This window comes from Microcaecilia unicolor, chromosome 5 (genome assembly GCF_901765095.1).
Source record: "Microcaecilia unicolor chromosome 5, aMicUni1.1, whole genome shotgun sequence".
In the NCBI taxonomy this organism is placed as follows: Eukaryota; Metazoa; Chordata; class Amphibia; order Gymnophiona; family Siphonopidae; genus Microcaecilia; species Microcaecilia unicolor.
Window position 1 is genome coordinate 213,156,773 of NC_044035.1, and position 24,352 is coordinate 213,181,124.

At 45.6% G+C, this 24,352-nt stretch overlaps 1 protein-coding gene across 2 annotated transcripts in view; it reads left to right on the forward strand.

Annotated features, from left to right (window-relative positions):
• The window catches only part of LOC115470519 (septin-7-like), a 343,205-nt gene that overhangs the window by 118,427 nt on the left and 200,426 nt on the right, over positions 1–24,352 (forward strand). For both annotated transcript variants that reach the window (XM_030203751.1, XM_030203752.1), the window contains exon 5: positions 2,318–2,452. In XM_030203751.1, the coding sequence (XP_030059611.1) occupies positions 2,318–2,452 (135 nt within the window). The remainder of the gene's footprint in view (positions 1–2,317; positions 2,453–24,352) is intronic.

A 24,352-nucleotide genomic window follows, 5' to 3' on the forward strand; every position in this document is an offset into this window, starting at 1 on the left:
TTATCCAGTTGGGTAGCAGCTTCATTCCCTTCACTTTTGCCCAGGCTGGACTCACTTTGGAGGGTCATACTAAGGTTTACAATGCCAGAGCCATGGCGGCGTCGGTAACCCACTTAAGGTCGGCCTTCATTAAGGAGATTTGTGGCGCTGCAATGTGGTCTTCAGTCCTCAGATTCGCATCTCTTACTGTCTTGAGCAAATACCTGATACAAAAGCCAATTTGGTCAGACATTTCTGCAGAACTTGTTTGGAGTCTAGAATCCAACTCCACACTCCTAGACCCAGTTGTTTCTATTCCAGTCTGCACCTTCATATCTGCACCTTCACAGCAGTTGTTTAGAGATACTGGCTCTGGTTGGCCTTGCTGTTGCACGTCCCTATTGACCGTTATTTGTTTTTGTTTTTTGGTGACCCTGATAGCTAGAGATTCCCATCTGTGGTAATCTTCTGTCCTGCTTGTCCTCAGAGAATGCAAAGTTACTCACCTATAGCAGGTGTTCTTGAAGGACAGCAGGACACAGATTACCATATCACTCTCACCTCCCCTAGGAGTTGAATTCTCTATACTATTCAACTGCTGCTCCTGCAGGTGGGAAAGCACACATGCATGCACAGTCAGGCATACCAAAAACTTCAGAAATATTATGAACGCTGTGTACCGTCCGTGTCGGGGTCCGCCGATGAAGTTACCCATCTGTGGTAATCTGTGTCTGCTGTCCTTGGGACACCTGTAATAGGCAAGTAACTTTGCTGTTTGGGAGGGTCTAGTGTTGAGCTGCTATGGCAGTGAATTATAAGCTCAGATTATTTCAGCATTTGAGATACATTGTTTTGTTTTCTACTTTTTTGTTACTTCAGTTTTCAAATAAAAATGGCGCTCCTTTAGGAGATGATTCTCAAACTGCCCGCCTGAGTACAAATTCTGCAACTGCTTTTAGGCTGGGCAGAATTTTCTGCTGGGAAATGTGTACCCAGTTTGAAACCTGAACCTATCCATGTTCTTTTCAGAATTTATCCATACTAAGTCCTTGGGAACACCTCTTAATCCAGATAAATGTGCCTGTCATGGAACCATGCTCACTCACACTTTTGTCGAGGGAGGTCAGTTTGACAGCCATTTTAATTAATTTTATTTTAAACACTTTAATCCGCTTATAAACTAAGCGGTTTCCATAAAAACATACATATTAAAATGCCAAAAATAAAAAATAACAAAAATAGATCTTCATTAATATACATGACATGAAGTGATGACATCATAAACTCTCCAAACCTGCATTGTCTATTAGAAAAAGGCTTGTAGAAAAAGCTGTTTTTAACAGTTTCTTAAATTGTTGAATGCTAGTACTTATACACAACTGGCCAGGCAGGGCATTCCACATAAGCGTTCCTTGAATTGAAAAAGCTCATTCTCTGGTAGTAGCATAATGCACAGAAGATACAAAATGCAAATTCAGACATTTAGTTAAGTCAGATCTTAAAGACCTTCCAGATGAAAACAGAGTGAAAACATGACCAAAGTACCCTGGCATTTTATTATGAGCCACTTGATAAATGAGAGTTAGAACCTTATAATGTACTCTGTATTTCACAGGCAACCAGTGAAATTGTTTCAACACTGATGTTATATGTTCAAATTTAGAAATGCCAGCAAACAGTCTAGCAGCTGCATTCTTTACAATTTGTAACACTTTAAGCCTATACTCTGGAACACCCAAACAGAGAGAGTTACAGTAATCTATTTTTGACCAAACCATCACCTGAATTACACTCTTAATGTCAACTGGACATAACATACGTTTTAAATGAAACATCCTCAGTTGATGAAAGGCTGCATGTTGGGTGATTCACTAGTTACAGACATGACATTTTTTGTAAGCTATTTTGTTCTGTTTTTTTCCTGTTCTGCAGTACCGTTTTAGTACTCAAATGTGATTCTGGATTAAAACTGGCACCTTAGTTTGTGATAACCTCTGTAAAGGCTGCTGAACTACCCAGTGACTGTTACAGATTCATTCCTGGTCACATACAATAGTCTTGAAGCTCCACAGCAGAAACGCACTTCTGCTGAAAATTTTGTGAATCTACTTTGTATCTCCTGCCCTTCTACCTCTACCATTAACTTCTCTTTTGTCCCTAGTCCCTGTGCAGATGAGCCAAGCCTCTGTCACTAGTTCTATGTGTAGCAAAGATGCAGAAAAGTGTTGGAACTAATTATTTTCAAGAACACTTAACTGTTTATTATTACTATCCTCTGCTCTTAAGGCATTGTGACTGCTGAGAAATGCAGCACAGGAACTGACTTGTCTCTGTCTAGTTGGCAGCCGGTGATCAACCACATTGACAGCAAGTTTGAAGATTTCTTGAATGCAGAATCCCGAGTAAATCGTCGGCAGATCCCTGATACCCGGGTTCACTGCTGCTTGTACTTCATTGCCCCATCTGGACATGGGTGAGTGCCACTTCCAGAACCTGCATGTTTTCTTTCTTCAATAAAGTTAGATTGATGGTGACTTTTTTGATGATGTAGTAGTGCCAGTGCAGCTTAAGTTAAATGACCTTGTCCTATACCTTGTCCTATCTTTAAAGAAGGAGGCATAAATTCTTGGAGTCTGTTTAGAATCAGATTTGAGTCTTTACTTGCATATAGCTGGGGAAAAGTGTTTTATTTCTTCCAGCATATTGGAAAGAAATTATAATTGAATCAATGTAATCTTTAACATCTGTTAAATATAAGCCACATTGAATTGAAACTCGTTTTTGGATAATTGTGGGATACAAGCATGAATAAAGAGTTGATAATAGCTATCTGGTTGTAGTTTAACTAGAGTGTCACTGACCAAATGAGGTGGAACAATGATCAAAAATCAAACCTTGGTTAACTCATGCTAAACAAGAGGTCACACTCAAAAACAGATGAAAACAATATAGGCCTTGTTTGTGACACTCTTAGAATTGCATGACTCCTGATCAGCAGGCATTGTTTGCTAAAACACGGCCGTGTCAAGTCACTTTCTGTGCTATGGACGCTGGTTGACACATTAGTCTCCTTGGTACTGCAAATTGGCTCATCTTCATTGTTTTACTTGTCTCACTGTTTTATCCTTATGTTTTTTTTTTTTTTTTTAACTGTTTTTATTGATTTTCAGTTATACAACGCATTTCACATTTTTACATCTTATCACTCATAACAGTACGCTACAATTTTACGCCATTTATTGCTAGTATTCCCTTCCCTCACTTCCCCTCCCCCCCGTATCATGGTGGTGCTATTGTCTGTTCATGCAAATGTTCATATGGTTGCCACACTTTGCTAAAGGCTCCCATTCGCCCTCTTCTCATAGCCGTCAGCTTTGCCATCTGGTATAGGAAGTCCACTCTTTGCACAACCAGTCTCATTTCAGGTGGCTGTGGGCTTTTCCATTCTCTGGCTATAACCAGTTTAGCTGCCACCAGGTATTGTATGGCTAGTTTGTGCTGGGGTCCTTTCGCTGAGGCTGGCTTGAAGTGAAGGAGGCAGTTCGCCGGCTTGCAGGGGAAGGGGCATTGAAGTACTGTCGTTATCATTGCTATCACACTCTTCCAAAATTCTATTATCTTGGGGCATTCCCACCAAATATGCATAAACGTGCCTCTAGCCCCACATTGTCGCCAGCAGTCTCCTGACGTCTCTGGGTATATTTGCTGTAATCTATCTGGCGTATAGTACCACCAGTAAAAAATTTTAAATCCATTTTCAATTGCATTTTGGGCCATAGAGGGTTTAAAAAGATAGCGATAACCCCTTTTCCAACACTCCTTTGAGAATGTACCCTGCAATACTCCCTCCCATCTATTGATATATGTTCCTTGGGGGTCTGTATGTTGGAGTAATGCTAGATATATGCGTGAGATACTTCCCCTTCCCCCTCCTTTCCCCATCGCCAATTCCAAAGATGTTTCCCCCAGCTCCAGTTCTTCTCGGGCCTTGGTCTGGAGGTAGTTACGTATGCAACAGTAAAACACCTGATCTCTAGCCTGCAATCCATATTCCTCCTGTAGCTCTGCAAAGCTTATTATCTTATCATCATCCCATAGTTGGCCCAGCTTGTGAAGACCCGCCCGTGCCCAGTGTTTAAAGGCTATCTCAGTGGCCCCTAAAGGAAAGCCTGGTGCCCTGCATATCCCTGTCTGATGAAAATATGTACGTTCCGGGAACCACTGTTTCCTAATTTGGCACCAAGTGGATAAAATGTGGCTAAGTCCAATGGGCATTCTGCGCCCTATACTCCCCAATTCTTTACTGGATATCCACAAGAGATCCCCCACCTCCCTCATCCCCAGCCATGCCCTTTCCCAATGTAGCCATTTTTTATTAGCTGCTGGGTGCCAATCAGCCAGGATTCTCAATTGTGCCGCCTGATAATAAAGAAAGAAATTGGGGACTCCCATCCCACCTCTCTCTAATGGTTGAAATAGTATAGCTCGCCTCACCCGTGGGGGCCGCTTTCTCCAAATAAACGCAAACAACTTTCTATTGAGGCGTGCAAAGAAACTGCGAGGGATAGGAATAGGGAGCGCCATAAACAAATATAACAGTTTAGGCAGCATCATCATTTTAACGGCGCTAATAAGACCCTTCCATGAAATATTTAGGCCTTCCCACCTATCCAGTTCAGCTACTAACTCTGTTATTTTCATCGGGAAATTTGCCTCATAGAGATCCTCTATTTTAGGAGTAATCTGTATCCCCAGATATTTAATAGATTTTTTGGCCCACACAAACGGAAATGCCTCCTTCATCCGCCCCATTTCTTGGTCAGGTACTGTGATATTAAGTATCTCTGTCTTGGTAATATTCACCTTAAAGCCCGACCTTTCCCCATATTGTGCCATTAGTTCTATAGTTCGCCGCACCGATGACTCAGGGTTAGTCAATGTCATCAGCACATCATCCGCAAACAGCATTAGTTTGTGCTCCCTCTGTCCGCGAACTACTCCCTTTACTCCTGTATCCGCTCTTATAATACAGGCCAGTGGTTCAATTGTTAGGGCAAACAATAATGGCGAAACTGCACAGCCCTGCCTTGTGCCTCTTTGGAGTTCAAGCGGCTTTGAATAGGAACCATTGACTTTTAATACCGCCAATGGGGTCTTGTATAGCAATTGCAGCCACTTCAGGTAACAACCCCCAATCCCTACTCTTTGTAGCATTGCAAATAGGAATGGCCATTCTACGCGGTCAAACGCTTTTTCCGCATCGACTGACAGCACTACAGCTGGCTCACGCTCCTCTCTCATTTGTTGGAGTAAGTGCAACAAACATCTAGTGTTGTCAAAGGCCTGTCGCCCCATTATGAAACCTACCTGGTCCGAGTGAATGAGTTTAGGGAGTACTTTTTGCATCCTAGTGGCTAGAATTTTTGTGAATATTTTATAGTCTACATTTAGAAGGGATATTGGTCTGTAAGACCCGCATTGCTGCGGGTCCTTTCCGGGCTTAAGTAGGAGGGTTACCGCAGCCAATCTCCATGAGTATGGCAATTCTGGCGCTTGATCAAATGTTTGAAAAATCCTCAACAAAAGTGGTGCCAAAATACTAGCATACAGTTTATAAATCTTAGCGGGGAACCCATCTGGCCCAGGAGCCTTAGCCTGTAGTAGGGCTTTGATCGCTTCTTTAATCTCCTCTAACCCTATGGGCGCCGACAATGTGTCCCTTTCCCCTGGTGACAACTGAGGTATCTCTATCCCCTGCAAGAACTCTTCAATATTGTTAGGGGGCACCTTCATTTCTGACTTATATAGACTCGTATAGAATTCATGCAGAGTAGCTTGAATGTCACTTGTTTGTGTTACAATCTGGCCTTGGTTGGTTGTTAAAGCATGGATCTGATTACGAGACATCTGCTTTTTCAACTTGTTTGCTAATAATCTACTCGCTTTATCTCCCATCTCATAATATTCTTGTTGCACCAGTTGCAATTGGTGGGCCACCTCCGCCATCTGTAGCTCATTTAGCTGTAATCTGGTTTTATGGAGCTCTGTCATTACTGCCCTATCTCCTGGGTCGGCTTTATGCTTTCTCTCTGCCTGTTGGATCTGTTCCCTCAGCTCGCCCTCCTTGGCTTCTTTGGTTTTCCTCAGATGCGCTTTAAGGGCAATAAGCTGCCCTCTCACCACTACCTTCATACCCTCCCAGAGGCTCGCTGGGCTGATATCACCTACATCATTAAACTCTAAATATTCTTTTATATATTGTTCAATCTTCCCCACATTCTCTGGGTCATTTAGCAGTGCCTCATCTAGTCGCCAATATCTTTGTCCCCCTACTACTCTCCCTGTCTGTAACCTTAGGAGGACTGGGGCATGATCGGACCATGTACGTATTCCTATCTGTGTCTGTTGCATGGCTTTAGCCACTACCCCATCCCCCAGCCACATATCTATCCTAGAGTAGGAGTTGTGCGTTGCTGAGTAGAATGTGAAATCTTTATCCTGCATATGTGTTGCCCTCCATAGGTCTGTCAAACCCCATCTTTTCATAAAGCTGCCCAGAACCTCTCTGTCTTTCCTGGCATATGTCGCTTGTCCCGAGGAGTTGTCCACCAGAGGATCTATTGTCAGATTAAAATCCCCTCCCATCAGCAGCTGCCCCTGGACATGCTGTTGCACTTTTTGCTCAATTCCCTCCAAAAACTCACCCTGTCCTTCATTAGGTGCATATAGTGTGACAAATGTATACAGTGTATTATACAGTGAGGCCACCACCAACAGAAACCTGCCTTCCCTATCCGTTATTGTTTTGATAATTTCCCAGGGGAGCGTATCCATAAATGCCATAAGCACACCCCCCTTCTTATGATTTTGACTATTTACAGAGTGTATTATTATGGGATACCTCCTATGGACCAGCAATTTCTTATAACAATGCTTTAAATGTGTTTCTTGCAGCATAAGTACATCACTTTTCATTCTTAACACTTGCGCTTCATTGGGGAATTAAGGCCCTTAACATTCCAAGTTACACAATTAAACATTTACTATTTTGACCTCCCTTATATGCTATCTTAATCAGCAACCACCAGATACTTAGATAATAACCCCACCCCATCCCCCCTTCCCCTCCTTGCCAAAAAAGACATGGCCCACATCTCACTTGAGGCATGTCTATTGCTGAGAGGAGTCACGTCTCCCTTTTGTCCCTCAGCTTATTCCAAAATTCCACCCCCGTGGATTGGCTTGCTCACCATTTATCCATAAAGCCGCTCAGTCTGCTATCACGATGTCCTGTCACTCCTTTCATTTTCCTTTTGACGAGTTGAGTTGCTTTCCAGACATCTGTCTCCTTAGGCGACCTCGTCCTTGCGATACCCTTTGCCACCTGGGTTTCCTATCGCGTGCTGCTTCTCCTTGCGCGCTGGGTCGAGGGTCAGTCGTTGCCTCCTTTTGCTTCATATACTCTTGTGCTTCCTCAAGTGATATCACTCTCCTCTGCTTCCCTTCACAGAAGAAGGTTAAGGCAAAGGGGTATTGCCACTTATAGGGCACTCCTTCCTCTCTAAGTTGCGCTGTTAGCGGACGCAGCTCTCCCCGACGTTTTAGGGTTATGGCCGATATATCTTGGTACAGCTCAATCGGGTAGTTTTCCCATTGCACGGGGCTCTCTAATCGCGCCTTCTTCATCACTGCTTCTTTTATTTTAAAGTCCGTGAAGTAAGCCACTATATCTTTTGGCTGGTTTGGTCTCCTGGCGCCCAATGCACGGTGCGCGCGCTCAAGGCGAATGCTTGCTTTGTCATAGGGCTGGTCTTCAGTGGATAGAACTTGCGCTGCTATAGACTGCACTATTTCCTCACAGTCATTGAATTCTGGCAGTTCGGGCACCCCCCGTATTCTAATATTAGAGCGCCTGCTCCGGTTCTCTAAATCCTCAATTTTATCCATGAGGTATTGAGCTTCTGATTTTCGCTCCCCAAGCTGTTGTTCCACTGCCTTGTTCACTTCTATTTGCTCCTCCTGACCATTTTCGATCTCCATTACTCGGTTGCCCAGTTCTGATATTTCCCCTCTTAGCTCCGTACTTAATTGGGCAAAGTCTTTGCGCATTTCCTTCAGCTCCGTTTTTATTTCTTGGAACCACGTGCACAATTTCTCCCACACTTCAGGCTCTGCCGCCGCTCTGTCGATCGATAGCTCGCCTCGTGGAGATTCCAGACCTTGCTCTGCCATCGTCGACGCATGGGCGCCATCTTCTTCCGCCACTATTCCATCCGCTTTAGCTTTTTGCTGGTAGGAAAAGGCCGCTAAATCTGGCGTTTTAACTTTGGATTGCGACATCTCTCGGCTCAATGCACTTTCCACTACCGAATGCGGCAGTTTCCGCTTGTCCCACGGGGGTTGGACTGCTATAAAGTCGCTATTTTAAAGCTGGTAGACGGGAGCTCCGTTTTCACCGCTCCATTTGCTAGCGTGACGTCACTTCCTCCGATTTCATCCTTATGTTTTCATGTAGGGACTCTCTCTCCCGTATACCATCCTTGCAAATTAACTGTACAAAAACATTTATTTATAGTACTTGATATACTGCAATTGATCCCTGAGGAAACTATGCGGTTTACAGTTTTTATTACAGGTACTTTGCACTGTCCCTAATGGGCTCACAATCTAAGTTATATATTGTACCTGGGGCAATGGAGGGCTTAAGTGACTTGCCTAGGGTCACATGGAGCTTCAGAGGGAATTGAACCTGGTTCCCCTGGATCTCAACCCACTGCTCACCATCAGGCAGCAGTGGGAATCGAACCCGGTTCCCCAGGTCTGCAACCCGCTGCACTAACCTTGTTATAAGTGGAAAATTATCAGATGAAATATGTAAAACTTCCATAAGGTATTTCTTAAACATTTCTACTGCAGAAACTAGAGGTGATTTAGGAAAATTCAATAGTCTTAAGTTATTTCTCCTAATCTGATTTTCTAAATACTCGTTTTTCGAGTTTGGAAATTTTTATCTTTTGAAACTATCAATGCAAAATTCTTAAAAGATTGAGCTTCATTTTCAATTACCTCTATTTTGGTAATGTGAGTCTCGAGCCTACCAGAAAACTGATCTTGAGTTTGTTTAATTTCCACCATTTCTCCTCGAGTGGAAACAGAGATCTGCTGCAAAATAGAATTCAATCCCTGTATTGCGTCCCATAGACTCTCTAGTGTAACTACAGCAGGTTTCACACATTCTCCGTTACCTCTGGAAGGAATATCCTGTGAAGGCGATAGTGAGGGCAGGGAATGTAAACCTCGTCTTCGCAAATCAGTTGTTCCCACAGGAGAGGAAATAGCTACGGGGCCTTCGGGTGCACCAGATTGCTGCTCCTCCGACGCCACTATTACACCTCTGGGTCTCGGGGGAGGGGGGGCTGTAAACGAGGGAGGACTCAGTGTAACTCCCTCTATACTATGTTCCCGATGTTCTGTTGGTCTCATCAAGGTGCTCATCAGGGGTCCCGGTGCTCGCGTTACCATCTCATCCAGGGTTGCCTGTCGCATGGTGGAAGACTCTACCCGGCTTGTGGAAGTGAGCACGTTAGTTTTCCCCTTCCTTTTCCCCATTGCTGGTTCTAAGGAAAAAACAAACCAAACAGAGAGGGTAAACAGCATACATAGAAAATACACAGAAAAAAAGCAACACTGGGCCTTCAAGACTGAGACAACAGGAGTATTTATTGATAGGTGACCCGACATGGGCCGTGGTTCGGCGTTAACACCTGCCTTGGGTCAGAGTTTAGAAATGGACTATGTGAAATATATACGTGTCCAATGTCTCCTTGAACGGATGTGTGAAATCTTTGAAAATCAGCTTGCCTGTCGAAACGGACAGCCACAATATAAGAAAAAACTTCTGTAGTAAACTTATTTTTTGCCAAGGCAAATTATAAAGTTTCATCAAGGTGCTCATCGGGGGTTACCATCTCATCCAGGGTTGCCTTTCGCATGGTGGAAGACTCTACCTGGCTCGTGGAGGTGAGCACGTTAGTTTTCCCTTTCCTTTTCCCCATTGCTGGTTCTAAGGAAAACCCAGGTTCTAGGATACCAACTGGTAATCAGGAGCTGCTGCAGCGCACGTCCGTTTCAAAACGCCATCTTGGATCAGTCCTCATAGAGCAATTGATAATTTCATCCCAGAACAGCGGATTATGGATGAGATGGTTTACAGCAAACACTGAAACAAACTGGTGCAACAGACATCTGTAGTTTCTGTACGAAAGAGCTAGAAACAGTTACTCACCTCGTGGCTGCCTGCGTAGTGCTGATGGCAGAAAATGTTCATACTGAAAGGCACAATAAGGTGACACGTCTCAACTCTGTAAACATTACAACATCACTGTACTGGAAATGCACCGAGATCATAACCCTAAGAGAATTGTGGAAAACGAAGAGGTTATGATCACTGGACATCCGCATCCCGGCTGATGTCAGAAAACCAGATATAGTGGTAAAAGAGAAAAACACCAGAATGGCATTGATTTATAGAAATGTCAGCTTCAAGTGATTACTTGGTGAATCATGTGGCGAGGGGGAAGATCCTCAAGGACTGCATTTTTTAGTACAAGACCAAGAAAATATGGCAGAAAGATGCCGAAATATTTCCCATCAATTTGGGTGCCACAGGCTTGTTCAAAAAGAACTTCCAAGCACATCTAGATAAGTTGCCTTTTCATGTTACATTTTATGAACTCCAGAAAGAAGCTCTTTGGCACAATGCAAGTACTATGGCAAGCAGCAGTAAATTCGAGAGACTGAGGTCATCCTCCACATATCCCTGGCTTAGGTTCGTTCCTGTCATGGTATGAGCAAAACTAACATATGGGGAAACTTCACAAAGATGGAGGAACAAAGACACCACTACGAAAAGACATAGAGAATAAGCAAAGGAGTAGGGTATCCGATAGTGCTTTCAACACAAAACCAGGAAACATGAAGTTCAGTGTAGTAGAACATTTATTGTAGTGAATGCACCTGTGACTCACCACGGTGCCATGTTTCAGCATTTTTGCCTATCTTGGGAATCTGTGAGTGTGCAGCCTCGAGTGTATCCAGGAGGGTGTCAAACTCTTGAGAAATATTTATTTATTTGTTACATTTGTATCCTACATTTTGCCACCTATTTGTAGGTTCAATGTGGCTTACATAGTACCAGAGAGGCGTTTGCAGACTCCGATGTGAACAAATACAAAGTGATGTTGTGGTAAGATAAAGTTCATGGGGCACAGATAAATAAGAAGGTTCTCCAGAGTGAAGAATTTCTTGAGTCAAAAGAAGAACTTTGGATTGAACACATCAAAAAAGTGGGCAGCCAATGAAGTTTAAAAAGCAGAGGGGTGACCGAGTCAAAACAGCTAGCCGTAAGAAGTATTTTTGCTGCCAAATTTTGAAGAGTTTGTAAATGTCATCATTTTATTTATTTATTTTGATTTTTCTCACACTTTTTTCAGTAGTAGGTCAAGGTGAGTTACATTCCGGTACACTGGGTATTGAAATTTAGGAAGACCAGCATAAATAGTGTTATCAATATGTGATAGGACAAAAGCATAGAGAAGAGTGTGAACCGAAGCTAAGCCCAAGTAACATCTCACTGAGCAAATCTTGATGCAACAAGAAAAATCCTTTTTATCACACCAGAAATGTGTTTGTCAAGACAACTTGGAGCCCGTGATAGCGCCAAGAAGAAACTGATACATCTTGATTTTCTATACACAAGGACTGTGTGAATGTAAGAAGGAATACCAACCCCTAGGTCCAATGAACAGATTCAATTTCTGGTCAGACAAAACTGATAAAGGAATAAGTCCTAATTCCAGTGGCTCCCAAACTTGTGAAGAGATGTTTATACCTTCAATTGAAGAATATGCTGTGAAGCAGGCAGAAACGCTGAAAGTGGGCACTGTGGCGAGTCTTAGAGGGTGCATTCACTACAGTAAATTTTGTACTGTATTGAACTTCATGTTTTCTGGTTTTGCGTTGGAAGAACCATCGAATACCCTACTCCATTGTTTTTTCCCCATGCACAAAACTAACCCATTTGGAGAAATTGCCCCGAGCATTACATTTTCCAAACAAAACAAGTATACTAAAATTATACGTTAAATTCAAAAGTATACAACACTTTTTGTTTGTTTGTCTCTTGTTTTTACAAACCAAAAAACCCCAGAACTTAAGTTGGTTTCTAAATTGTTGGTAATATGTTTCAGTGCAAAGTTCCAACGAAAGATAATTCCACACCAGTAAACCAGTGCATAATTTTCTAGCTGTTGAAATTGGCACCAGTTGAAACTGATGTGTGTATTGATGTGAAGAATACGTATGTTACTGGAGAATTAAAAACCAAGTAAATAGTGAGGACAAATAACGTATATAATCTTAAAAGCTAAACATAGCAATTTGGTTAACGATTGCTGCACAAGTAGAATTCAGTGTAGCGAGACAAGGGATGCTCTCGGAGGACATGCAGGACAACATTTCTCACAAATGGGTGACATCGTTTGACTGGCGCAGATGCGGACACTACCCAGTGTTCTACATCTTTAAGAAGCTTTTGGCAGTGTCTCACTGTGCATGCACAAGTGCTTTTCCACCCAGTGTGATTGCTTGGAACCAGCAGGTCTTGTTCATTTTATGGAACAGAGAAGTCACATTTTCTGAGCTTTCCTTAACGTGTTTTTTTCTTTTCTTCCTGCAGCAGGTATATCCCCTTTTTTTCATTACTCTTTTTGTTTGTTCCTTCCCCTTTTTGGGTATCATTGCCTTAATTTTTTGTGGCACTTTGAAGTTTCTTTATTTTTTTCTGGCTCTGAGGCTTGCTTAGGTCTGAACATTGGCTGAGAGTTCTTTGTGAGGATCATTTTTTTTTTTTTTTTGTCATCATTGAGCAGTTTGATTTTTGCCTCAATTGTTGTGGGTTTTTTTTTTTTTTGATGTCCCAGAAAGTTCCCAGTGGCTTTAAGCGTAGTATCCAGAGTAATAGGGTCATGTCCAGCATGGACCCTCCACAATTGGTGTTTGGGTTGCTCAGACCCTAATCATGATGCTTCTGTCTGTTGAAAAAAGCAGAAACGAATGCAAGTCGACAAAGGCCCAATAGAAACGTTTTGAGTCTTCCAAATCTTATTCATCAGCATCAGAAGCATTGGTCCTCATGGCTGCTAGAGCTGCATTGAACACTGGAAGTGCACCGACGTCGAGGAAGTTTCCACTTGCCTCAACACCGGGTCATGGTAGCAAGCACCAAGATCAGTCTGCTTCAGACCCGACACTGAGGAAGTGTGTGGATTCGGCAATGTCCTTGTCAGCACTGAAGTACCACGGTGCTGTGCATCGGGTGAAGGCCGAGAAGCATCACATCAGTCCTCCTGAAGGCAAGGTGCCGGGAGCTCCAGGGCATTGGCATCGCCGACACCCGAGAAGCATCTGCGCTGGGAGGAGCGCTCCCACTCCATATATGCGGTGCTGCCATGACAGTCTCCACGGCCAGGACCCCGCTTCTGATTTAGCACCGACTGATTCCCAGGCTGCTGCCATACACTGTCCCAGTCTTTTCTGATGCCTGTCGTCAAGGAGTGGATCCTGGCCATACTCCAGGAGATGCTGGGAGCACCTTTCAGGACACAATACCAAAGGGAGGCACCTCAGCCCATCCTGGAGGTTTGTGCCATTGACGCCAGTTTGTGCCTGGCGACGATGCAGGTGCCTACCAATGCAGTGACCCCCTCGGTTGATCTTTTTGCCACTCAGATCAATCACAAAGTCCCTCAATTCTGTTTCAGACTTTAGGCCCACGGTAGACTAGCGTCAGGTGCTTTTCTCCTACATTGGAGGACAGGCCTTCTGTATGCGTATCCTCCCATACCTCTAGTAGAGGAGACTTTGCTGAAACTCAAGCAAGACTGCGGAACAATGATCCTGATTGATCCCTTCTGGCCTCGTCAGATCTGGTTTCCGCTTCTTCTGGAGTTGTCGTCCGAAGAATCGTGGAGATTGGAGTGTTTTCTACATCCCAACCTCCAGTCTCTGCCTCTCATGGCCTGGATGTTGAGAGCTTAGAAGTTGCCTCCTTGGGTCTTTCAGAGGGTGTCTCCCGAGTCTTGCTTCCAGAAAAGATTCCCTGAAAAAGTGTTTTCTCCGAGGACAAGCAGGCTGCTTGTTCTCACGACTGGGTGACGTCCACGGCAGCCCCCGAAGAACGGCATTTTTCCTAGCAACAAAAGTTTGCTAGAGCCTTCGAGCACGTGCACCGTGCATGTGCGGCCATCTTCCCGCCTGTTGTGTGAGAGTCCTGCTTAGTCTTTTTCTTTCAGCGGTAAGGGAGCGGCTGTTTTTCGGTCTCTCTCTGTGCCCCTGTGAAAAGAGCCTTCGTTTCTTTTTTTGCTCTGATTGAGCTGTTTCTAAAAAAAAGAAAAAAAAAGAAAAAAGTATCTTTTATATTTTTAGGTTCGTGTCCCTTCTTTAGTTTCTTTTCGTTGCCGTTGCGGCCCTCTTAGGCTGTGCGTATGCGCTTCTCATTTTTGTGCCCTTTTTTGGCACCATCGAAAACTTAGACTTCGCCGCCGCTATTTTTCCGTCCATGACATCGAGGATTCCCAGTGGCTTCAAGAAGTGCGGTCGGTGCAGCTGGGCAGTCTCAGGTACCGATCCCCACGCGTGATGTATCCAGTGCCTTGGGCCCAACCATCGCCCAGACTCATGTAAGTTGTGTCTCAGCCTTAAAAAGCGAACACAAGCGTTGAGACAAGCTCAGCGGGACTGTCTGTTTGGAGCTTTGCCCGGCACTTTAACGTCAACAGCGGTACCGAGGTCGGCATCGTTGATGTCGGCACCGGAAATGGCATCAACATCGGGAGCACAGGTAATGGCTGTCCGGAGACCACCACATGCTGGGAGCAGTGAGCCATCGAGTGGGTCTCCATCTGTCTCGACGGCTCATTCTGTGCAGGCCCATTGGGACCGACCTCTTTCGGACTCGACCCCGAGGAGGCGTGTGGATTCCACGTCCTCCTTGTCGGTACCGAGGAGTACCGATGCCATGCCTTGAACGAAGGCTAAGAAGCATCGCCATCGGTCTCCTTCCAGACATGGTATCGGGAGCTCCGGGGCGTCGAAGTATTTGGCACTCGAGAAGCGTCGACGCCAGGAGGACCGCTCGCCTCTCCATTCAAGAGGTGTCGGTGCATCAATCATTGGACAGCCCGGTACCTCCTCCTGGCCCTCTGCAGATTCTGCCTCCGACTCCTACACTGGTCCCACAGCCTTTCCCGGCAGACACTCTGGACGAGTGCATTCGAGCAATCCTTCCATGCCTTCTGGAAGGGCTGATGCATCAGTCTGTGCCGGTGCTGGGGGTGCTTGCGCCCTTGGTACCGTTCATGGAAGCGCCAGCTGGCTCTCTGCCCGTGGTGAGGTCTCCTACGCCGGTGTCGCTTGCGGCTTCGGCTGCCACCCAGGTTGACTCAACGTCGTTGGAGGGAGCTTCATCACCGCCAGCACGGGAGTCGACTTCTCAAGGTCGCCATCAAAGACGTGGTTCCTTGGAGTCGAGACAGGCCCGGTTTCGGACTTCAGTTTGAGAACTTTTCCCCGACACCGAGGAGGATGCCTGGGGGGGGGGGGGGGGGGGGGGGGGAGAGGAAGATCCCAGATTTTTCTCGTCTGAGGAGTCTTGTGGTCTTCCGTCTGATCCCACTCCACTCCTTCACCAGAAAGAAAGCTTTCTCTCCTGGAGAGTCTTTCTTTCTCTTCATTTGTCCGGGAAATGTCTGTGGCTGTTCCATTCCCTGTGGTACTGAGGATGAGCCCAGTACTGAGATGCTCGAAAGTCCTTGACTATCCTTCGCCACCTAAGGAGTCATCCACGGGTCCTTTGCATAATGTCCTTAAGGAGACATTGCTAAAGGAACTGGATGAAACCATTAACTTATCCCACAAATCCCAAAAAAGCTGAGTCCCAGTATCGGATTCACGGAGAACCTGAGTTGATGAGGACGCAGTTACCTCATGACTCTATGGTTGTGGATTCCTCTCTCAAGAGAGCCAGGAGTTCTAGGGATTTTGCCTCGGCACCCCCCAGGTTGAGAATCTAGAACCCTGGACTCTTTTGGGAGGAAGGCCTACCAGTCCTCTATGCTCGTGTCCAAAATTCAGTCTTACCAGCTCTACACGAGCATTCATATGCGGAACAATGTGAAGCAACTGGCGGAATTGGGGTGGACAAGCTCCCTATGGAGCATGCCAGGCCTTTTTGAGGAGGTGGTCAGGCATCTGATGGCGTGTCATAAATTCCTGTCCAGGGGCGCTTATGACACTTTTGATGTTGCATCCAGGTCCGCTGCTGAAGGATGCGCAGATTCTCATGGCTATGTGCCTCTGACCTGGACAATCGGACCCAGAAGGAGGAATGTTTTCTATGCTTACAATAAGCGTAGATACACTCCACCTTCCCGACAGCCTACTCAGGCTCAGCCCCAGCGCTCTCGTTCGTGTCAACAGCGTGCACCCAGGTCGGCCCCTGCAGCTCTCCAATAAAAGCAAGGGACGGGCTTTTGACTGGCTCCGGATGAGCATAGCTGCTATAAAAGTACCTTTGCCGGACGATCTACCGGTCGGGGGGAGGTTAAAATTTTTTCACCAAAGGTTGCCTCTCATAACCTCCTATCGGTGGGTTCTTCAAATAGTTCAGTTAGGGTACTCCCTCAATTTGATCTCCAGACCTCCAAATTGCCCACCGGGAGCTCAGTCCTTCAGCTTCCAGCACAGGCAGGTACTTGCAGAGGAACTCTCCGTCCTTCTCAGCGCCAATGCAGTCGAGCCCGTTCCACCAGGGCAAGAACGGCTGGGATTCTATTCCAGGTACTTTCTTGTGCAAAAGAAAACAGGGGGGATGCGTCCCATCTTAGACCTAAGGGCCCTGAACAAATTCCTAGTCCGAGAAAAGTTCAGGATGGTTTCCCTGGGCACCCTTCTTTCCATGATTCAGGAAAACGATTGGCTATGCTCTCTGGACTTAAAGGATGCCTATACTCACATCTCGGTACTCCCAGCTCACAGGAAGTACGTTCGATTTCGGTTGAGAACACAGCACTTCCAGTATTGTGTGCTGCCCTTTGGTCTCGCTTCTGCGCCCAGGGTGTTTACAAAATGCCTGGCAGTAGTTGCGGCATCGCTACGCAGACTGAGAGTGCCTAGCGGTGGTTGCAGCGTCGCTATGCAGACTGGGGGTGCATGTGTTCCATTACCTCGACGATTGGGTGGTAAAGAACACCTCGGAGACAGGAGCTCTACAGTCCATGCAGATGATTATTCAACTCCTGGAGCTATTAGGGTTTGTTCTAAATTATCCAAAGTCCCGTCTTCTTCCAGTTCAAAGACTTGAATTCATAGGAGCTCTGCTGGACTCACAGGTGGCTCATGCCTATCTCCCCGAGGCAAGGGCAGACAACCTTCTGTCTCTTGTTTCCATGGCCAGAGCGGCTCAGCAGATCACAGCTCAGCAGATGTTGAGGCTTCTCGGCCATATGGTTTCCACAGTTCATGTGACTCTCATGGCTCGTCTTCATATGATATCGGCTCAATGGACCCTAGCTTCCCAGTGGTATCAGGCTGTAGGGAATCTAGAGGATGTGATCCAGCTGTCCACTGACTTACACAATTCCCTTCGGTGGTGGACGATTCGATCCAATTTGACCTTGGGACGTCCTTTTCAAATTCCTCAGCCACAGAAAGTGCTGACAACAGATGCATCCCTCCTAGGGTGGGAAGCACATGTAGATGGGCTTCACACCCAGGGAGTTTGGTCCCTCCAGGAATCGGGTCTTCAGATCAATCTTCTGGAGTTGTGAATGGTCTAGAACGCTCTAAAGGTTTTCAGAGATCGGCTGTCCAATCAAATTATTCAAATTCGGACAGACAATCAGGTTGCCATGCACTACATCAACAAGCAGGGGGGCACTGGAGCTTCCCCTGTGTCAGGAAGCTGTCCAGATGTGGCTTTGGGCGCGCCAGCACGGTATGCTTCTCCAAGCCACGTATCTGGCAGCCGTAAACAACAGTCTGGCCGACAGATTGAGCAGGATAATGCAACCTGACGAGTGGTCGCTCAACTCGGGCGCGGTTCGCAAGATCTTCTGAGTGTGGGGCACCCCCCCGTTGGATCTTTTTGCCACTCGGATCAATCACAAGGTCCCTCAGTTCTGTTCCAGACTTCAGGCCCATGACAGACTAGCGTTGGATGCCTTTCTCCTTCATTGGGGGAAGGGCCTTCTGTACACATATCCTCCCATACCTCTGGTGGGGAAGACTTTGCAGAAATTCAAGCAAGACTGCAGAAGCATGATTCCGATTGCTCCTTTTTGGCCACGTCAGATTTGGTTCCCTCTTCTTCTGGAGTTGTCCTCCGAAGAACCGTGGAGATTGGAGTGTTTTCCAACACTCAGAACGAGGGGTCGCTTCTGCATCCCAACCTCCAGTCTCTGGCTCTCGCGGCCTGGATGTTGAGGGCGTAAACTTCGCCTCCTTGGGTCTTGCTTGCTTCCAGAAAAGATTCCACGAAGAAGTGTTACTCTTTCAAATGGAGGAGGTTTGCCGTCTGGTGTGACAGCAAGGCCCTAGATCCTCGCTCTTGTCCTACACAGACCCTGCTTGAATACCTTCTACACTTATCAGAGTCTGGTCTCAAGACCAACTCCGTAAGAGTTCATCTTAGTGCAATTAGTGCTTTTCATTATCGTGCAGATGGTATGCCTTTCTCTGGACAGCCTTTAGTTGTTCGCTTCATGAGAGGTTTGCTTTAGTCAAAGCCCAAAGTCAAACCTCCACCAGTGTCATGGGATCTCAACGTTGTTCTCACCCAGCTTCATGAAAGCTCCTTTTGAGCCACTGACTTCCTGCCATCTGATGTACTTGACCTGGAATGTCATTTTCTTGGTGGTTGTTACTTCAGCTCGTAGAGTCAGTGAGCTCCAAGTGTTGGTAGCCTATACTAAGTTTCATCATAATAGAGTAGTCCTCCGCACTCACCCTAAGTTTTTGCCAAAGGTGGTGTTGGAGTTCCATCTGAACCAGTCAATTGTCTTGCCAACATTTTTCCCCGTCCTCATACCCACCCTGCTGAACGTCAGTTGCACACATTGGACTGCAAGAGAGCATTGGCCTTCTATGTGGAGCGGACAAGCCCCTTCAGACAGTCCGCCCAAATGTTTGTTTCTTTCGATCCCAACAGAAGGGTAGTTGCTGTCGGGAAACGCAACATTTGACCTTTCTTTGTTGTTTTGAGTGAGCCTGGGGGCTAGGGATACCCCAGTCGTGAGAACAAGCAACCTGCTTGTCCTTGGAGAAAATGAACATACATTTGAAAGAATAATGACTCTGACACTTATCAGAGTCTGGTCTCAAGACCAACTCCGTAACAGTTCATCTTAGTGCAATTAGTGCTTTTCATTATCGTGCAGACGGTAAGCCTATCTCTGGACAGCCTTTAGTTGTTCGCATCATGAGAGGTTTGCTTTTGTCAAAGCCCCCGGTCAAACCTCCAATAGTGTCATGGGATCTCAGCGTCCTCACCCAGCTGATGAAAGCTCTTTTTGAGCCACTGAATTCCTGCCATCTGATGTACTTGACCTGGAATGTCATTTTCTTGGTGGTTGTTACTTCAGCTCGTAGAGTCAGTGAGCTCCAAGCCCTGGTAGTGCATGCTCCTTATATTAAGTTTCATCATAACAGAGTAGTCCTCTGCACTCACCCTAAGTTCTTGCCGAAGGTGGTGGTGGAGTTCCATCTGAACCTTTCAGTTGTCTTGCCAACATTTTTTCCCCCGTCCTCATACCCGCCCTGATGAAGACAATTTGCACACCTTGGACTGTAAGAGAGCATTGGCCTTTTACGTGGAGCGGACAAAGCCCTACAGACAGTCCGCCCAATTGCTTGTTTCGATCCCAACAGGAGGGGAGTCACCATTGGAAAACGCCTAATCTCTAATTGGCTAGTGGATTGCATATCCTTTACTTATGCCCAGCTGGGCTGACTCTATAGGGCCATGTCACAGCTCATAATGTCAGAGCCATGGCTGCGTCAGTGGCTCACTTGAAGTCAGCCTCTATTGAAGAGATTTGCAAGGCTGCTACGTGGTCCTCAGTCCACACATTCACATCTCACTACTGCCTTCAGCAGGATACCCGACGCGTCAGTTGGTTTGGGCAGTCGGTGCTGCAGAATCTGTTCGAGGTTTAGAATCCAACTCCACCCTCCTAGGCCCATTTTTATTCTGTTCCAGGCTGCACTCTCATTTAGTTGTGTTTCTTTTCAGGTCAATCTCTGTTATGTCTTCGCCGTTGCGAGGGCCAATTGACCATTGTTCATTGTTTTGAATGAGCCTGGCTACAAGGGATACCCCAATTGTGAGAACAAGCAGCCTGCTTGTCCTTGGAGAAAGTGAAGATACATACCTTTAGCAGGTATTCTCCGAGGACAGCAGGCTGATTGTTCTCACAAACCCACCCGCCTCCCCTTTGGTGGTGGTCTAATTCTCTGATTGCTTTTTTATTAAACTGACGATGTCACGCTTGTGCCGCGGGCAGGAAGCCGTTCGCGCATGAGTGGTGCGCTCTGCCTGCGCGACGGAGCGTTCTAGAGAGTTTTTTTTGTTTTGCTTTGGATATTTTGCCGGTCTGCTGGGCCGTTGCGGACGACGACCCAATCTTGAGAACAATCAGCCTGCTGGCCTCGGGCAATACCTTTCTACAGGTATGTATCTTCACTGTTTATAGTGAACCTTAGTATCTCCAAGTCCCACCTCCCTGTGCAACAATTGAAGTACATAGGAGCCCTTCTAGACATGGTACAGCCAGCAGGTTACAGCTTAGCAGATATTGATGTGCCACATGGCCTCCACTGTCCATGTCACTCACATAGCTCGCCTTCATTTGAGGAGTACCCAGTGGATCCTTGTTTCCCAATGGTGTTAGGCCACGGGGGGCATTGTGGATGTCATTTCCATGACCCTAGGGTCGTTCCAATCATTTCTCTGGTGGGTGATTCGGCCCAATTTGGTCCTAGGACTTCTATTCCAAATTACACTGCCTTAGCAGGTACTGACAACAGATGCGTCCAACCTAGGATGGGGGGAGCCCATGTAGATGGACCTCACACCCAAGGTTTTTGGTCTGCTCAGAAGACCTTACTTTGCATCAACCTCCTGATTCTTCAGATGATATGTAACTCTCTAAAGCCTTTCAGATATTGGCTGCTAAACCAAACTATTCTAATTCATACAGACAACCAGCTTTCCATGTATTATGTCAAAAAGCCGGGGGGGGGGGGGGAGGGGGGTACGAGATCATACCCTTTGTCAGCAAGCGATCAGGATGTCACAAGCTATTGCATGGTGCACCGAGCCACATACCTGGCGGGGAAGCAGAATGGCTCTCAACATGGGTGTTGTCCAGAAGATCTTCCAAGAGTGGGGCTCCCCCTCGGTGGATCTCTTTGCTACTCATTTCAACAACAAGGTCCCTCAGTTCTGCTCGAGTCTCAGGCCACATGGCAGATTAGAATTGGATGTCAGGAAGTACTTTTTCACGGAGAGGGTGGTGGATGCTTGGAATGCCCTCCCGCGGGAGGTGGTGGAGATGAAAACGGTAACTGAATTCAAGCATGCGTGGGATAAACATAAAGGAATCCTGTGCAGAAGGAATGGATCCTCAGGAGCTTAGCCTAGAATGGGTGGCAGAGCTGGTGGTTGAGAGACGGGGCTAGTGCTGGGCAGACTTATACGGTCTGTGCCAGAGCTGGTGGTGGGAGGCGGGGTTGGTGGTTGGGAGGTGGGGATAGGGCTGGACAGACTTTATACGGTCTGTGCCCTGAAGAGGACAGTACAAATAAAAAAGTAGCACGTATGAATTTATCTTCTTGGGCAGACTGGATGGACCGTGCAGGTCTTTTTCTGCCGTCATCTACTATGTTACTATGCCTTCCTCGATTTTGTTGAAGTGTCTTTTGTACATGTATCCTCCAATCCCTCTCGCAGAGAAGACTGCTGAAACTCGAGCAGGACCAATGGACCATGATCCTCATTGCATCTTATTGGCCAAGACATCTAGTTCCCTCCTCTTCTGGAGTTGTCTTCCAATGAGCTTAGGAAACTTGACTGTTTTCTGACTCTCATCGTTCAGAATGAGGGGTGTCTCCTGCATCCCAAACTCCAGTCCCTGGCCCTCACGGCCTGGATGTTGAGGGTGTAAAATTTGCTTCCCTTCAACTGCCTGAGGGTGTCTCCCAGAGTCCTATTGGCTTCCAGAAAAGATTCCATTAAGAGGTGCTATATTTTTTAAGTGGCTGAGGTTTGTCTGGTGTGAGAGCTCTTGCCGTACACAAAACCTGCTTGAGAACCTCCTGCACCTTTCAGTTTGGTTTAAATACCAACTCTGTAAGGATTGACCGCGGTGCTGACCGTGCTTATCACCGTGTAGGGATTAAGACCACCTCTGTTCAACTTCTAGTTGTTCACTTCACGAGAAGTGTGTTGTTGACTAAGCCCCCTCCCCAGCCAAACTTTCTACTGTGTCGTAGAACCTCAACATCATTCTGATCCAGCTGATGAAAGCTCCCTTTGAGCCACTTGATTCATGTCGCCTGTAGCAAGTGTTCTTAGAGGACAGCAGGACATGAATTCTCACATCCCTCCCGCCTCCCTAGGAGTTGTATTCTTTTGCTTTGATACTATACTGCTGGTCCCATGCTAACTTAATGGGTGGGAAGGCACTTGCGTATATGCAGTGGGACACTGCCAAAAGCTTCTTAAAGATGTAGAATGCTAGGTAGTGTCTGCAATTCATGTCCTGTTGTACTCTGAGAAACCTGCTACAGGTGAGTCTTTGCTTTACTCTTACCATATATTCTTTTGCATAATATTTTATTTATTTATTTATTTATTTGCATTTGTATCCCACATTTTCCCACCTATTTGCGGGCTCAGTGTGGCTTACAATACTTTGAGAATGATGAAAGTACAATTGGTTACAGTACGATTATGGATTACATTATGATGAGTTATAGAAGACAGAGTAATATGATCTTAGTAGCCGTGATTTGCATTTGTTGAACTCTGTGCAAGAAGTTTTTTCTGAAGACCTAAATGAACTGGATGGTATTCATCCTGGAGTACTGATAGAATTGAAAAATGGTCTTGCAGAACTATTGTTATTAATATGTAGTTTATCTTTAAAATCAAGCATGGTACCAGAAGATTGGAAGGTGGCCAATGTCCACAACTAACAGACCCCTGATAATACCCTTATATCCACAGGGTGTTCGACAAACTGAGATTTGATAAGGCGTTCCCCTAAATTTGGACTCCTAGAGAAAGCAAAATGTGGACACTTCTTGTTTGATGATGCTGTAAAACATGCCAATGTTTCAGTATAATATGATTTGAAACGCTCTGTTTGAATAGGGTAACACACATATTAAACTATCAGACTGTTCTTTAGATGTGGATTGCAATAATAAATCCCTATTGGCACAAAAAAAGAAAAATAAAAGTAATGTGCAATAATGAGCTCAGAAAATTTGAGCACATTTCTTTAAAAAAATGTTAATATTTTGGCATTTTATTTGAGCGTGACACATTGTTTTGTGATTGTATTTTGAATATTTTCCTACATTAGTAAGAGTTTTGCTCCTGTGGTTAATTGTGGTTCTTACTGTTTGGGTTTCTGCCAGGTACTTGTGACCTGGTTTGGCCACTGTTGGAAACAGGATACTGAGCTAGGTAGACCATTGGTCTGACCCAGTATGGCTCTTATGTTCTTATATTCACATAAAATTGGCAGTTGGATCCATGTTTGTCCAATAGGGTTGATCCAATCTTGGGTTTACCTCATTGCATATAGGGAGTTAGAGAATGCAATGGGGAAATCAAATCTACAAGCAAAGCAAGACTACTAGTCCCTTCATACAGGAGGGTAAACACAAGAGTAGTTCAACTCTATCAGGTGAATCTGAATCTAGCTGGCAGCTTTAGATGCAGAGAGGAGTGGTATATATAGAGAGATTCATGTTCAAAGCACATAGATTTACAAAGTTACATAGACTTGCAAAGTTACATAGTAACCTATATGCTTTGAAAATAAGCACCATAATATCTCCTCTTCAGATGAAAGTGCCTCCAAGAATCTACCACTTCTTATTTATCCAGCATAACCTTCAGGCTACACCTGTTCCTCCTGGAAGCCCCTCTGCCCTTGAAGAAATACCACAGTGGAGATAACAAAGAGACTGTGAGCCAGAAGATTAAAACAAAGGCAGAAGGAGCTAGCTATTCTCAAAATTAAAG